Below are 15289 nucleotides of genomic sequence, written 5' to 3'. Positions count from 1 at the left end.
ATTTTAAGTTTTCAAACACGACATGTAATGTTAGCTTCACCTAAAAAAGACGACTCCTGGGCAGACATTTGGGTTACCTCATGGTGTGCAGGTCCTCTTCATTTTGCCGCTCACTTCCGGTCCGTCACCTGAGGAAACCAACCATCAGTCCACCCCAGAGATGTCAAAACAATAGAGCCTATTAGTAGCTGTAACTTAATCCTGACTTTTAAATTGTGACTCCATTCAAAAGTCGGCTAATCACACAGCTAAAACACGTTACTACTTCCTTTCTTTTGACTGGTTACACAACCACTTACAGCCACTAGGTGTCACTGTAGCACACAAGCATGTCTGACTGAGCATTCAAAATTAAATTTTTAATGTGACTGAGTTTTGATGGGGTGTGAATGACATGGACATCATTTTTGTTTTTAATTGAATCCAGTCCAACTGCTGTTTGTGATGTTGAAAAAAGTTGAAAAATAATATTTGAGGAATAAAATTACCATAGCAACGTGTTTTCATGTGATGTCATGGGAGCCTTGCATACCGACAGATTCAAAATAATCAATAGACAGTGATTGCCAACACACTGGGCACATGCTGTGTGACATTGTAAGATGAGTCATTTGTATAGTTGAAATGGTGGAAAAGGTTCTTGGATGCAGCATCTTATGAGCAGCAGACATGAGAAAGAGATTGCAGCTCTTGGTTTGAGATTGCAATCCATCATATGGCTTTGATTTCCTAGGAGGGAGGTTTGATTGGACAGGTGCCGGTGGGTAAACTGTCCTAGTTGGGCTACTGACATTATAGGTCAGAGAGGTGAGAGGAGAGAGCAGATGGCACTCAGGAGGGGATATGGAGCTGGCAGAAGACCTGGACACTGGTCAGGAAAGCTGTGGGTCAAGTAACAATTAACATGATCAAAAATTTTGCGAGATGCATGATGCAATTGAAACCAAAAGGAAAACTCTGTGGAAAATATGTGATCAGTGTGCTCTTGTATGCGGTACAACACAGCTTCTGACACATATAAACACAGCACACCTTTTCCTCTGAATATCATTTATTGTTCAATCTACATCAGTCGGTCCTTGGACAAACCGCCTCCGCTCATTTCATAGTTTGTAGGATACATTTATGACCAAAGAACACATTTCACACTGCTACAGATTGACAGAACTGCCATATCGAATGTTAAGATATCTATTTACTGTCATGCTGAGTGTTTTTATCAGTAGTAATGACTTACTGATGCTGTTACTGCTGCTAGTGTGGCTTCTGGCATAATAATGGCATCTATAAGTCCCGGTGGGTGGACGGCATTCCATAGTATCGTCCTTCTATGGTAGGAATTTGTACTGTAATTTACAGTTAGATGAGACTGGACCTCACATTGTCTGGCCCAGCTTAAAACAAATAGACAGACAATGTATTATGTTAATACTTTGTAGAAAAAATCATATGCATCGATACTTTCACCAATCCTCATAGCACAATGTCTTACTTGTACCTATGTTTATTAGTTGTGCAATATTTTGAAGATAGTAAACAGCTATGATCGTATAGAGATCTTAATGTATCTACAGCTTTGTATATCCTTTTGGTTATGAGGATTAGCATAGTCATCCTGTACCTAGTAGTAGTTCATGATTACGTTGTATATAAAAAAAAGACCTCCGCAGAGTGACACTTCTGTACATGTATGTGTTTTTGTTTTGTACATAGCTGTAACGGTTAGCTTTCATTTTCACATTGTCTCACTCCGTCTCTCACCATGTTTAATGGCAACTCCTTTGTGGCTTCACTTTGGCAGTCAAACCCAGTGGTGTGGATGGAGGACCCATGGCCTCCCTTGTCCAAACGCTTGACTCTCAGAGAGTCAAGTCAGCGCAAGGCCCGCATTCCTGCCACGCCCTCAGATGGGCAGTCTTGTGCAGCATAGTTCCTTGTATAGTCTTTGATAGTTTGTAGTTAGTGCTTTCACAGCTAACCAATGTTGTGCTAGTTTGTCGAACCCCCTTCGTCTGGCTGGTCTGTAAAAGGCCGTTTCACAGTTAAGTCCCAAGCAGCAGTCTTGTTCAGGGGTGGGGTTGAGAGACGCCAGAGGCTCTGAAGGGCCAGTATTGCTGGTCCGTTCACTCCAGCCAGATGCTAGACCAGTGGTTCCCAATATTTTCCTTTTGCTTCACTCCAAAGCTTTTTAAGCTCCCTTTGCTTTGTGCCATGTTGTTTTATTTTTAAGCTGTACTCATGCAAGACTCTCTGTAATCCTTGTAATTAGGAAACACTGTGCTAGCCCAGATAGACCAGCCTTTTATGGCATGCAGCTAATACGGCTATTTCAGCTATAAAACTGGCTGTTTGAAGTATATATTTCTTGCAGCAGTATCAGACAAAGTACACTGTAATGAAAGCTGGAAAGACAATGTGTGTGTGATGGAAGCTTGTAATATGACACCATGTAATACATACGTATAATCAGGAGCATCTGATGTTAGCAGTATTAGCTACAGGTGCTAGCCGTTTGTGGTTTTAATGGCTGACTGGGGTAAAGGCCTGTATACGCTGTTGCCCTTCAGGGCCCTGGGTCTGTCCTTGACCTTTGACATTAGGATCATGAACCATCTCTCAGGGGGAGGCTTGAACATCCAAAGGCCTTCTTCAAAATGTGGATGCCAAAATGCAGGTCAATGAGGAAAGAAGAAAAAGTATCCAACCACGGTCTGCGTTTACTTAAAGTAGTTAAGACTTAGAGGGTTTTCATATGAACAGGCAAAGTTGTCATTTTGTTGAACAAATATTCTGTGGAGGATACTTTTTCACTCTTGTATTCACTTGCACTCCCCTCGGCTTTGCTTCTCAGCTTTCTCTCTCCCCACTGTCGTCCTCCAGCTTCCCTCACAGGCTGTTCTTGTCTGGCAACTCGGCCTCTGGACTGCGGGGAAAGTACACGGTGGCTTTGTGCTCCTCGTAGCGGTCGATGTGCTTGAGGTGTACCACCATGTGCAGGGCATAGGCTAAGACGAGGAGCAGGATCAGAGATGTCACCAAGCCCATCAGGATGGCCGGCGTCAGGAAGGTGGCACAGTCGCTGGCCGACGCGAACTTGTCCGACTGCACGTTGAAGGCCTGGATCTGCCGGAACATAGAAAGAAGGCGGAAAGATGAGATTAGGCTAAACTAAAGAGGACAACTGGCTTACCAGGCACTGAGACACTGGGCAGATGGACAGGTTGAGACAGCCTAGCAGATGGCTAAACAGACAGCGTACAGACAGATTGACAGACTGCCAAACAGACGATAACAGACAGGCTGACTGACTGACAGCCAAACAGGCGGAGCACAAAGGTAAAATGGCTGGCAAACATACAGACACATGCACATGTTGGAAACAGGAAGCAAAAGGCTATGATATAACAGTGAATGTGCCGACATTAAGAGAAGAATTACACAACAAAAGCAGTGCCCCTTGTGCGATAGTGTACCTGGAAATCAGTGAAAGTGATGTGCCAGTTAGCTGATGTGTCAGTGTGGGAGCTGGGCACTAGCAGGGTGTCATATTTGTGCAGGCTGCTGACGTGCTGGCAATGGTAGGATGAGGTGGCAGGAGCGTAGACCTCGCTGGCGTTAAATGTGGCCTCTTGGGTCCAGTTGTAGTGGATGTGGACGCTGTCTAGTGTGAACCAGTTTTGACCAGCTGCCTCATAAAAAGTGTTGGACATCTGAAGCCTGGCCGAAGACACAAGGCAGATGGTTAGTGACATGTACAGTCCACACATGTTCACTTGTATTTAAGGTAAACACGTATTTTACCTGATTACTAGACCTCGCAAGTCCTCCACATCGCCAAACCTTAATGAAAGCCTGTGGCAAAACAAAAACACAGATATTAAAACTTCTGATTTAGTGCAGCAACTCTGAGGTAATCCCAGCTGATCTGAACAAATATATAACTATTACTTTATTCTAGCTACAGCATGTATCTTAGATCATATTGTTTCTTTATCCATGTTTCATAGGTAGCTGTCAGTCATAAGGTTGTTTGTTTGTTTGTCTGTGTTTATCCTACTGTGTAAAGCGCCCTTGGGTCTCGTGAAAGGTGCTATAAAAGCTATTATTATTATTATTATTATTATTATTATTATTATCATTATCTCACCAATTCTAATACCAACTCAGTGTCAGCCGTGTTTCTGGTGACAAAAAAATTATATTTTTATAAATTGCCAACATTTATTCGGTCAGTGACTTACGTCGCCTTTTCCTTGGTGCAGATGGAGCCTTTAGTGTCTACAGGTGAGTTGGGGTTGAAGACCCTCTCAGTCAGGTCAATGAAGGTATGGTTCCTGTAGCGGATTGCCAGGCGCTTTGCCTTGAACAGAATGCAGGTCTTCCCATTGTAAGACACGCTCAGTGGGCCATAAGGCCCCATCAGAGACTGGAGCAGCTTCCTCTTACTGAGAGACATCCCTGGCTGATGCCAGTTAAAAGGCTGTGAAACATATGAAGACAAGAATTAAGCACAGGAGAAATAAAGAAGCTGCAGTAAACTGGCAACTGAAGTGTGGGAAGGAGCAGCTTTGTATTCTTTGACTGTCCTCTAGAGGGCGATCAGATTTTTATGTAGAGACATACTCATGAGCTGTGTGTCTGGATACTTAAAAGGATGTGGCCCACAAAAGGTAAATGCCCTAAAGGTTTTTTTCTTTTTGAATAAGAGAGTCTAGCTTTATGAAGATGATTTGTTTATCCAACTGTTGAATCAAGTTTTCACCAGGTATTTGACTACAAATGGCCAAAGTGTATAAAGGCCAGTCATCAACTGATGTAAGTGGCAAACTGTAAAACCTTATTCTGGAAATGCAGTCTTTGGATGTTCCAGACATCGAACAGGAACACATTCATGTTATGCCATTCTTCAATATATATATGCAGCCATTTCAGTCAGATCATCCTTTCCTACAACATGCGTCGGTGTGATCTGTATATCACCATTTAGCAGCTCTTGCTTCATTCTAGAAAACTGATCCACAGCAAGCTTGCATGGTGCATAGCCTACTGCAGCTCCCTCTCATGCTGTGATATATTATTTAACAGGGGATTTAAAAAAAAACAAAAAAAAAACTGCCCCTGTCTTTTAAGCTTCATTCTGACCAGGAAATGGCAGTAATATGTAAAGTTCAGTGTTCCAAACAGCTGAATCTCAAATGAGGGATGAGCAGTGTTTCTTTACTGAATTTGCACATAATAGCGCTGGTTGCTGTTAGACTGCGTTTCCTCGCTGTGCATATTAAAAACTGCCCCCTCTGGCTGTTTAATCTTTTTTTCTCAAAGGCCACATCTCATTGGAGGGCATTTGGGCTAATCCAGCACTATTTTAAAAGACACGTAAAGTGGCGCTCACAGTGGCTATGAGGTAGTTATTATTATTATTTGTTTATTTACATTTTAAAGCAACAGCAGTGAATACAGTAGCTTAGGAGAGGCTACGAAACATATGTAGCTGTGCCTCGTCTAGTCAGAGTGCTCCCATATGTGTGGGTGGCAAGCATGTCTTACCTCTGGTGAATGTGAGACCAACAATATTCCTACATCCAAGGTCACGCAGTGTGGCTGAGTGAGTGCGGCCTGTTTTGTTTTGTGTATGTGTTTGTATGTACAGCTAAAGATAGATGGTGGAGATGGTGAGGGAGAAGGAAAAAGAGTGCGTACCTGCAGTATTCTCCTGAGTGGGTTTTCATCTTCAGGCGTCAAAATAACCTCTTCACTTTCTAAGCCGTACCCACCATCTTGACCTGGAAACACGTACACACATTACAGCACTCACAGAGATTATATCAGTATACATATTAAGCTGATTGCAATGCTGCATTGCAGATTGCAACATAATCATAAAAGTTCAGCCGATTCCACACACGCCACAGACAGACAGACACACACACAAGCACAACGAGATCCTGCGTACACCTCGGTGCTCAGGCTCCTATCTATTTCCAGTTGTTTTGCGTCATCACAGTGACTCATCAGCAGTCTGTTTCACAGTTACGGTAGTATTGTTCAGTGTTTACAAATACCCTTCATCCTGTTCCAGAAACATATGATTTGCAATCACATAATTAAAGGAACGACACCATCATTTTTTTCTGCCCTTTTTGTCAAAAGGTCTAAATATAACAACACATCTGAACTGCCAGTGAGGTGTATGGATCACACACACACACACACACACACACACACACACACACACACACACACACACACACACACACACACACACACGTCACACTTCAAAATCTGTTAGTATTACGGTGTGGCAAGGATGTCTCCAGCATTAAGAATGAAATGCTTTTGTCAGGACTATCTATCCAACACATCAGCATCAAAATAACCATGGCAGGTCTGATTGAATCAGGCCTTGTGTCATACCACATTTGTTACTTACTTGATGTGACTCTTGTTGCTTGTTTGGGGTTTTCTTTGCTGTGGAAAAGACAGAAGACAAAACATGGTCTTGTTATTACAAGATGCAGGGAAACGTGGAAGTTTTCTTTCTTCCTTTCTATTTTGTTTTGATAATGCTCCTTAATGTATGGGGTGCTGATTTAGCATTTTCCCTTGAGCCGGAAAGTTCATTTTGTACTGATGCAGCTGCAGCAAACACAGGGACAAAAAAAAGCTTTGCAGGCTCATCTACATAAAAGAACACCTCCAAGAGCATTTCATGTGGTAAAATAAATAAACATATAAGTCTTTGTGAAGACAGTGTTTGCATATTTGGTCCAATAATGATTTATACACGTCACACAACATATTAGTGTAATTATATGCTACTTAATTAGTGTCTACAAAGCATGTTTTGTTACGGTACACGATTAAAGGCTAAGTACCAGAAACTAGAATCGTACTCAGTAGAGTGCATACCTCCATCAGGGCCCAACAGTCCCCTTTAATTCAATCAAGTCTAATCCAATTTCAAAATCAATACCCCTGTATCACTCTAAACTTAAGTCACCCGTAACTGCTTCACCATAATTGAAGATCTAGAATCCACATCTAATTGTACACACTCATAGATACCAGCCACCTAAATGTGCCTGATTACTTTTCATCAAGATCCATACATTATCCATCCATCCATCTGAATTTGCTTATCCTTTTCATGGTCACAGGGGGGCTGGAGCCGATCCCAGCTGACATTGGGCGACGGCAGGGTACACCCTGGATAAGTCGCCAATTCACCACAGGGCAGACATATAGGGACAAACAGCCATTCATGCTCACATTCACACCTACACACCTTAGCTCCATCCCTTTATTCTGATCCACACCAAAAGTTATTATTAAGTTTTGTTGAAATCTGTTCAGTAGTTTTTGTGTAATTCTGCTGACACGCCAACCAACCAACCAACAAACCAACTAACCAACCAACAAACTAACTAACCAACCAAAAAAATACTCAACCAACCAACCAACCAACCAACCAAAAAAACAACCAACCACTCAACAAACCAACCAACAAATCAACCAATCAACCGGACATGGGTGAAAACATAATATAAGTAATATAATATAAGTAATTACATTCTCTCTGTATGGCATCGTATTTACAAAATATATGTAGCTACAAAACTACCCTAATGTAGTGTAAGTATATTATATAATATAGTATATGTAGTGGAAGTGGCCATAATGTTAAATTTAATGCATAAAGATTTTAGTACAATTTACTGACTATTATATTACACATTTTGCAACATATTACCAATAAAGTCTTATATGAACAGTGAACAGCTGCAAAAAAAGTTGCCCACAGAATTTTATTACAAGTTTACAAAGTAAAAAAGTTCAGTGCCATGTTGCAGGAATTCAGTCGTCATGCTGTATATTGCTTTTTCTAAATGACCGATCTTTGATGGTGGACTGACCTACATAGTGCACAAGGGACGGAGGACAAACCACTTCCTTTTCCTTCACGTGCTTGCCCTCGCTGTCGTGCTCTCACCTACAACTAAACCCGGCATAGCCTTGGACTTCTTAAAGCTTAGCCTGATCCTTTTAACTGTCTAATCAAAGACATAATACGCCAGCAATGGGCTTACTGAGCGGTGCTGACATGGGCAGTTTTGCTTGTTGTGATGGTCCACCCAATAGTCTGACTGACTGTCTGGTCTGTCCTTGCTTGTCCGTGAGCTTCTGGTCAGGCTCGCTAATCTCCGCACAATAGCCAGGTATAATGGGCTTGTAAAAGGTAAACCCTAAAACCTCTAAACCATGACAAGTGGAATCTTTCTTTAGTGTGCCGTCACCAGGCAGTCTGTTTGTTTATCAGCTTCAGTCACGAGTTCTTCAAATCATTTTATGAATTGCGGCACAACAAAAGTGATGTTCATCTGTGATATCGTCTCTGTTATCTTTAGTTGAATAGTAACGCTGTGATCTTGGAGGAAAAGCCTTTTTAGAAGAAGATACACAAGATAGACTGAGGATGACCTGAATGTTTATACTAAATATAAACGCACAGAAGCCGGTCAATAGCTGTGACTACTGTTGTCATGGACTGTTCACACTTTGTTTCTCTCAGACAGTGAACCAGGCACTGGTGGAACTACCCCATATACTGTAGATAAGTGATCTATAAAGAGCAACACTAACCTTCATTGTGTTATAGAAAGGGTTAGGAAATCTACCCAAAACCTATATTTGTACTACATTACTTTTTATTTTCATTTTGTCTTGTGATTTACAAGTAATCTCAAATTGTAATATTATCGCGCTTGTGGCGGTGTCGTTATTGTTGTTGGTGGCAAGAAAATCCCATAAAGCTTCTCATATTCTTCCTTTCAGAATGTGAAGGGTATGAAGAGGTTTGACTTGCATTTTCGTGCTCAAATCTCAATTTTGGACAGATTCAAGGAAAAGGCGCATCTTCTCACATCACTTTGACATTTTCACTGATTGGCTCTAGGGCTGTGTTGTTGGCTCATTCATCCATGGATGCCATCCACAGGATCTCAGATCCTGACACATCCACACATCTTTTTTTTTGCATCCTTTTAGTCCATTCTTACATTTTTTAAAACAATTATGCATATTGTTCCTGGAACAGCGGCTCAGTTAAAGACCAAGATTAAGGTGAACAGAATTGGGCAGCCGCTAACGAATGAAAAAGGTATTAGCAGGTCCAGACATATCAGTTCCAGCAGCCTGCAGCAGTTATCTACCCGTCTGGTGCAGTTTCCACCTGGGCAATATTGTGTAGTTTAGCGCCAGATGGATTAGGATTAGTGGTAAGCACAGGCCAGGTCCACTGGAGCCCAAATATGGAGAGACGTAGGCCGTGAACAAGATGAAGAGATTAAGGCCTGATGTCAGAGCTGACGGCATTCTAGACAGTTCAAGTGTTAATTCAAATCAGCACCTGCTCCACACCCATCCAGTACAATTGAATTTTGACCGCGAGCATTGTAATTGAGTTGAATGGAGCACTTTAAGGTTATTTAGTCACATTGTGGAATATGATCAAACATATACTTTTCTTCATAATTGGATTAATTTCTTGCACATATATTCACTTAATATATCCATTTCATCCATTACATCCATGATCCTATTGTTGTACTTTTTAAAAAATAATTGATTGTTTTCCATTAATAGTACTTCATGTTCTCAGCTGACTGAGTAAAACAAAGAGCAAGAAAACAGATGGGCTCACATTCTGCAGTAAGACTAGCTCACGGTATGCAACATTTAGATGCAGGCTACTCTTTCATTGTCTAGCATTGATTTGGACTTTGTGGCGGGTCGCCTGTCACACTGCTGGAGAGTTTGCAGGCGGGTTTCTTCGATACATCAAATGAAATTCATGATGTTTGTCGAAAGGGATCAGCAGGGACCTACAGTACAGTACTCTGAGGTCATTTCCTGGAAACAAACTCTTCGGCCTACATGCTGGTGTCCAACCGTAACCCATGCGGTTGCCAGCCCGAACGTCAGCATCGCGATTGGCTTATTAGAGACTCCTCTGGCATTTGCGTGTGTGTTTGCGTCTGTGAACACATGCTGGCACCAAGACATTCCGCTTCCTTCTATGTCTGCATCCACTATTTCACGGGTAACAAAATGACAGTTTACTTAAATATTTACATCTGCCCAGGTGAATGCTGGGTAAGCATTTGTGTATGAATGAGCTGCCAAAAGCACTACGCCTTTGGCAGTTGTGACTGAAACCTCAGCAGCATGGTAGCGACTTGGACGCTGCACGCTTATCACCTGCACTGATATGTGAAACCGAACCACACAAAGGTTAAAAAAATCCCCCTAGACGTCTTAATGCCATATCTGGTTTACATATTTATGAATCTATGTTAACAATGCTCAGCTACAGTCACGATTAACAACTGTTTGTGTCGTTTCAAACAAGCTGCATATGCACCCGCCTCCTCCCCCCTCGCCCCAGCCCATCCCAAACTCAAGTGAATAAGCACTCCTTCCTCTGCACCTACCCAGGCCTCAGCTGGCTGAAAGGAGCCAGAGGAGTCTGTGCGAGCATGAGTGTGTGTGAGTGCTAACTAAAGCCCAGTCGTTTGTTCCTGTGCCAGTTTCGCGAGGTCAGCAACCCAGGACTGCTGCGGCCCCGTCATTGGCTCAGCCTGTCACACGGTGCCTGGGTGCTGAACAGGCCCTTTATATAATCAAAGCCATGCCAGAGCCACTCCTTGGCTCACCTCGCTCCCTCTGCATATAGCCCCAAATATGCGCGCACGCAAGTGTACAAACATGCCCCTACACATAACATATTAACAGTACAATATGAACCGGGATACATTACAATGTCTATAAGTCTGCTGTGATCACAATTACTTTTGGATAAGTAAGTGCCTGGCTTTAAATATTAACAACACTGAGAACCATCTCTGCTACTGATGGCATCTCGATCAATACACTTATATTCACTGGACGTCCTTATTCAAGATCGTAGATGGATAGCTGATGATCATCCTTCATCTGTGGCTCTGCTGCTTGCTGCTGAGCAGAGGGAAGGTGTGGTGCCTGCTTCCCAAACTTGTAAACAAATCCTCCTCTCCTCTGCTACGACAGAGGGCTGAGCCTCTGCGCTCGGACTCTCCGTGAACCAGGATCAGCCAATCCAAGCGTGTGTACAGGAATACAGTGTTGGGGAGTAATATCTAGTTGTTTGTTTTGTTGAGTATAGTAGTTAACTGTTTCCCATGATGTTGAATTACTATTTGTAGTAGAAATATGAGAAGAACACAAAAGGTAACCATTGAATGTGGACCTCAAGCCATTAGATTTTAGTTTCTGAGACTAGAGTCATTGTCATTGTGTATATCAATAGTGTATCAGACTACATTGATATGTTCTTGTACTCAGATTTCCTTATATTATGCCTACATGAAATTTCAAACCCAGCTATGATAGTATTTCACACTGTACAGGTTGAACTACCTATGCGCTCAAAGACAGCATTATTTTGGGGGTATACGTAAAGCATCTTCGTATTTCGATCATTAAAAAGTACTGGATGCTCGGGTAAACAGTGTCTCTGATGCAGGAGGAAAACATGTCTTAATCCCACACTGTGCAGGTGCTGGCCTATTAATAGATTTATTAGTGCAGATTAAGCTTTAGGAGTTTACCAGGATGCTGCTCAGAGAGACCTGCTGCCATTTCAGTGTCGCTTTGATAGTAGAGTCGAATATGACCTCAGGTCAAGTGTAAGAATTATCTTAATCTTCCTGTGACCCAGTGCTGGCGTTTACCCTTTGACACCATAACTGCACTCTCACCTTTGACGTGAACTTTTTGTCCCTTTTTTGGTTTCTAAATCTGTCTATCGGCAAAATCAACAGTGCATGTATACTTATGAAGTTAAAAAATATTTAAAAACTGCTAAAATTAGCAAAACCGTAAACCAAAATCTTTCTTTGAAAAGGGGATAACTGACTGGTAATCCAATACATATTACTAATCTGTTTCTATATTTGTGTCAGATTGTCAGTGTTTAACAGTTTTAAGACAAAGTTAAGCGCATGTTACGATACACTGACAAACCTTTAGAAGTAAATAGACGTAAACAAATAATCCATAAGCCACTGGTGATTAACGAACAACAAATCTTCATACGAGTAAGTCTTGCAGTGCAGAAGCATCTGTTACTTGTTACTTGTAGTTTACAAATCCTACAAGTGTTTTATTTTTAGAATGTATAATTGTTTTGTCGTTGTTATGCAATAAAAAGATTATAACGGCATCAATATCGTGTCATTTCAACAACTTTGAGCTACGGCTGCAAAAATCTCCTCTCATTCTCTATCTCTGCCTCGGATGAGTAAAAGAGGTCATTTCCAAAATTACAACTTAGTCTTTGGACCCTAATCTGGTGCCATATTTGGACCATATTCATTTTCAGCGTAAATGCATTTGTGCTCGGATTGTTTCTGAAACATCGCTCGCACAGAGATTATGACAGTTATATAAAACATGGGGAATGTGTTGAATTATTTATGACCTATTGAACTGCAGTTGTTTTGTTATAAATAGGAGAAAGTCATCACTATAGCTAAAATGTACCTCTAACCCATTTCCTAGAAAGTATTTGGATGATGATGAATGGGGTTGTTAAAGGCAGAAAAATATATACCCATCCAGTGGGTCCTTTCTGGTTGGTATTTTTTAATTATTTGTAAAGCTCTGGGCTATCATTCTCAGTCCAGTTCCATATTTGTCATAGTATCTCATGCTCACTGAACATTTTCTCTTCAATATCTTCCTGCAACCCACATGTCTGTCAGCAGTGGAGGCTTCGCACTCGCTGTACCTTTCCCTCTGCATTTCCAACCGATGTTATGCACCCTACAAGGCCCTCTGAAATGAAAGGCTGCTCTTATATAACAGCATCTTGGAGTGTGTCAGAGCTGAGAATGGAGCTGCGACTGGGGACCGCAACTGTTACGTTGCAGAGTTGCGTAAAAGTTTGATCTGGGGAATAGGCCCAAAACCCCAGGAGAAATTAACGCAGCCGGTCTCTGTCGGAGTGACTGCGGTGAAAAGTTAAGATAGGGATCTGTCAGGGTTTCACAAACGCCAGATTGAGCTGCAATGAGAGCATTCCCCTGAGAGTGTATATTGAATTCTTAATCCAAGTTATCTGTGTCCTAACATGTGTACAGATAAGATTGTTTGCGCAGTAAACGAAAGCATGACCGCCATAATCTTTCATTCTCTGAGGTGTATTACTGTCCTGAAAGTGTACAATGATTAAACAGCATTAAGTCAGAAATTGCAGCATTTGCGCTATAGAGGATTGTGTGAGCGTGGCATAGTTTCAAGAGCCTTACATAGCTTTCGCACAATATTATTGCCTTGATGTCTCTGTGAGCAGGCAGGGACTGGTGCTAGCAAAGGCCCCGGCTGCTGGCTCAGTCCTGTCCCTGTGACACTGGTTTGAGTGCCTCCAGGTTAGAGCCCTGAATATTTTATCCAGATTTGACCTGCAGGACTGCATGTGCATTATGCAGACATGGCCAGCTAGAATTCCCTTCTCCACTCTCCCTCTCTCTCTGTCTCTCTCTCTCTCTCTCTCTCAATGACTGCATCAGTAAACAGACCCCAACAGACCATCCCTGATGCATCCTCTCCTCTCCTCCCTGTCCCATCCTTGTTTACCTTCCCTCCGTGCTGCTCCCCCTCTTCTCTCCTCTCTCCTTTCCTCTCTCTCTCTTTGTACCTCTCTCCTCCTGCAGGCCCACTGCCCCAGCCTTATTTAGCTCCCCTCTGCCAGACCGACACTACTGTACAGAGACAACAGCCCCATCCGTGATCGATGAGCAGCGTCTGATGCAGTCCCCAAGACTGAGACAAACAAAGCTTCGCAGCTTCAGCTCCCTCTGACACACCAGCACTGCCTGCATTTGCGATTTGTGGTGCACCCAAGGTGAGATGGGGAGAAGGGGGGAGAAAGGAGGCGAGGGAGAGAAAGAAAGACCCTGAGAGAACACATCAGCATCCCAGCATCCCTGCATGCATCTCCCCGTACCCCTCCCCCCCCACCCCCTCCTCCTCTACACCCCTCCTCTGTTCACAGCCATAGAGAGGATGGATTTACCTTCTGTCCAGGATTTCAGGCACTTCGTTATAGGTGAGTCCCGGCTGCAGCTCTTCCTCAGTGAAGGAGAGCCCGGGCCGGCTGAGAGCAGACAGCAAGGCGAGGGAGCAGAGGAGGAACGCGTGTGCAGCCATTGAGACAATGAAAGGAGACTGCCGCTGGTTGAGCTCCGCTTCATAATCTGCTCTCCTAGCAGTGCCTGACTCCCAGCTCCTCTGACTGTCAGCGGCGGCAGCCAATCAGTGGCGAGCACGGCCGATCAGCGTGCGTCACAGTCCCCTCCGCTGCACCCTCCCTCCTCTCCCTCCCACCCTACTCACTTCTCTGTCATCCTCCCTCTGCCTCCCTCACTCTGCTCACCCTCCCACATCCACTCCTGTGCTCTCTATCTTCTCTTCCTCTCTCCCATGCACACATAGCCGCAGGCGAGCCCTAAGTATAGACAGGCTCATTCTTTTTCATAACACATCTCATCATACCTTTGCTACCTACAGATAAAACCCTCATACACATGTAGACACACACACTCACACACGTATCCACAGGCACACACACCTACACACACCGTCACAGGCTCACAGACACACACACACGCACACAGACACCTCTGTGGAAAATCACCTGGGAATGTCAAGGTCAGATTGTTGGAGGAGGATAGGAGGATGTTGACATGACTTTAGGTGGCCACACAAGAAAAAACTGAGCCATGACTGCATGACCTAGATCTCCACATCGCTGCCACAATAGCAGAATTAATTCACTTGATCTATGTGTTGTTGTGAGCACTGAGAGGGCCTGCGGCTGAGCAAATTGTCCACTGAGGCTGCAAATATGGATGACAGGAACAGCTGAGCAGCCGTGGGATGACACAGGGACGAGGGTCCAACCCTGTCGACCCTGACGGCTGATCCCGTTTCCTCCTCATTATTTAGCCCCCATGCGTGTGACGCCCCCGGGATCTTGATACATCCTCTCATTTTCTTTTATTCCCATATCCGATGATGATGCGATGATTTTCAGAGCAGAACATTAAGAGTGGTTATATAACCAAATGTTTTGACCTACTATCGTGGATAGTCACAGTGATGCATGGCAATGAATCACACTAAAAGAGTGGCAGCGGTGCAAAATCTTCCATTCCTCCTGTCGTAAAGCAGACGCTAGTTTTAAAACTCA

General features: G+C 43.2%; 1 protein-coding gene across 1 annotated transcript; it reads right to left on the bottom strand.

Moving 5' to 3' along the window:
* Positions 1-927: 927 nt before the first annotated feature.
* On the bottom strand, positions 928-14317 carry LOC311264608 (V-type proton ATPase subunit S1-like). Its single transcript, XM_084365619.1, has 7 exons — positions 14114-14317; positions 6431-6468; positions 5701-5783; positions 4242-4480; positions 3802-3852; positions 3474-3717; positions 928-3123 (listed from the first exon to the last, which is right to left on the bottom strand). The coding sequence occupies exons 1-7, from the start codon at positions 14245-14247 to the stop codon at positions 2887-2889; spliced, it is 1026 nt and encodes a 341-aa protein (XP_084221745.1). The 5' UTR covers positions 14248-14317; the 3' UTR covers positions 928-2886.
* Between the last annotated feature and the right edge of the window lie 972 nt (positions 14318-15289).

This window comes from Pagrus pagrus (genome assembly GCF_965226575.1).
Source record: "Pagrus pagrus genome assembly, chromosome: 11".
Lineage (NCBI taxonomy): Eukaryota > Metazoa > Chordata > Actinopteri > Spariformes > Sparidae > Pagrus > Pagrus pagrus.
Note: the sequence above shows the minus strand (reverse complement) of the source record. Positions and strands in the feature narration are given on the sequence as shown.

Excerpts from the sequence above, each read along its gene's own strand:
- LOC311264608 (XM_084365619.1), bottom strand. The coding sequence starts at position 14,247 with ATGGCTGCACACGCGTTCCTCCTCTGCTCCCTCGCCTTGCTGTCTGCT. Across the intron at positions 3,853-4,241 it reads TGCACCAAGGAAAAGGCGAC|GCTTTCATTAAGGTTTGGCG; the intron begins GTAAGTCACTGA and ends GTTTTGCCACAG. Across the intron at positions 3,124-3,473 it reads TCACTTTCACTGATTTCCAG|ATCCAGGCCTTCAACGTGCA; the intron begins GTACACTATCGC and ends ATGTTCCGGCAG.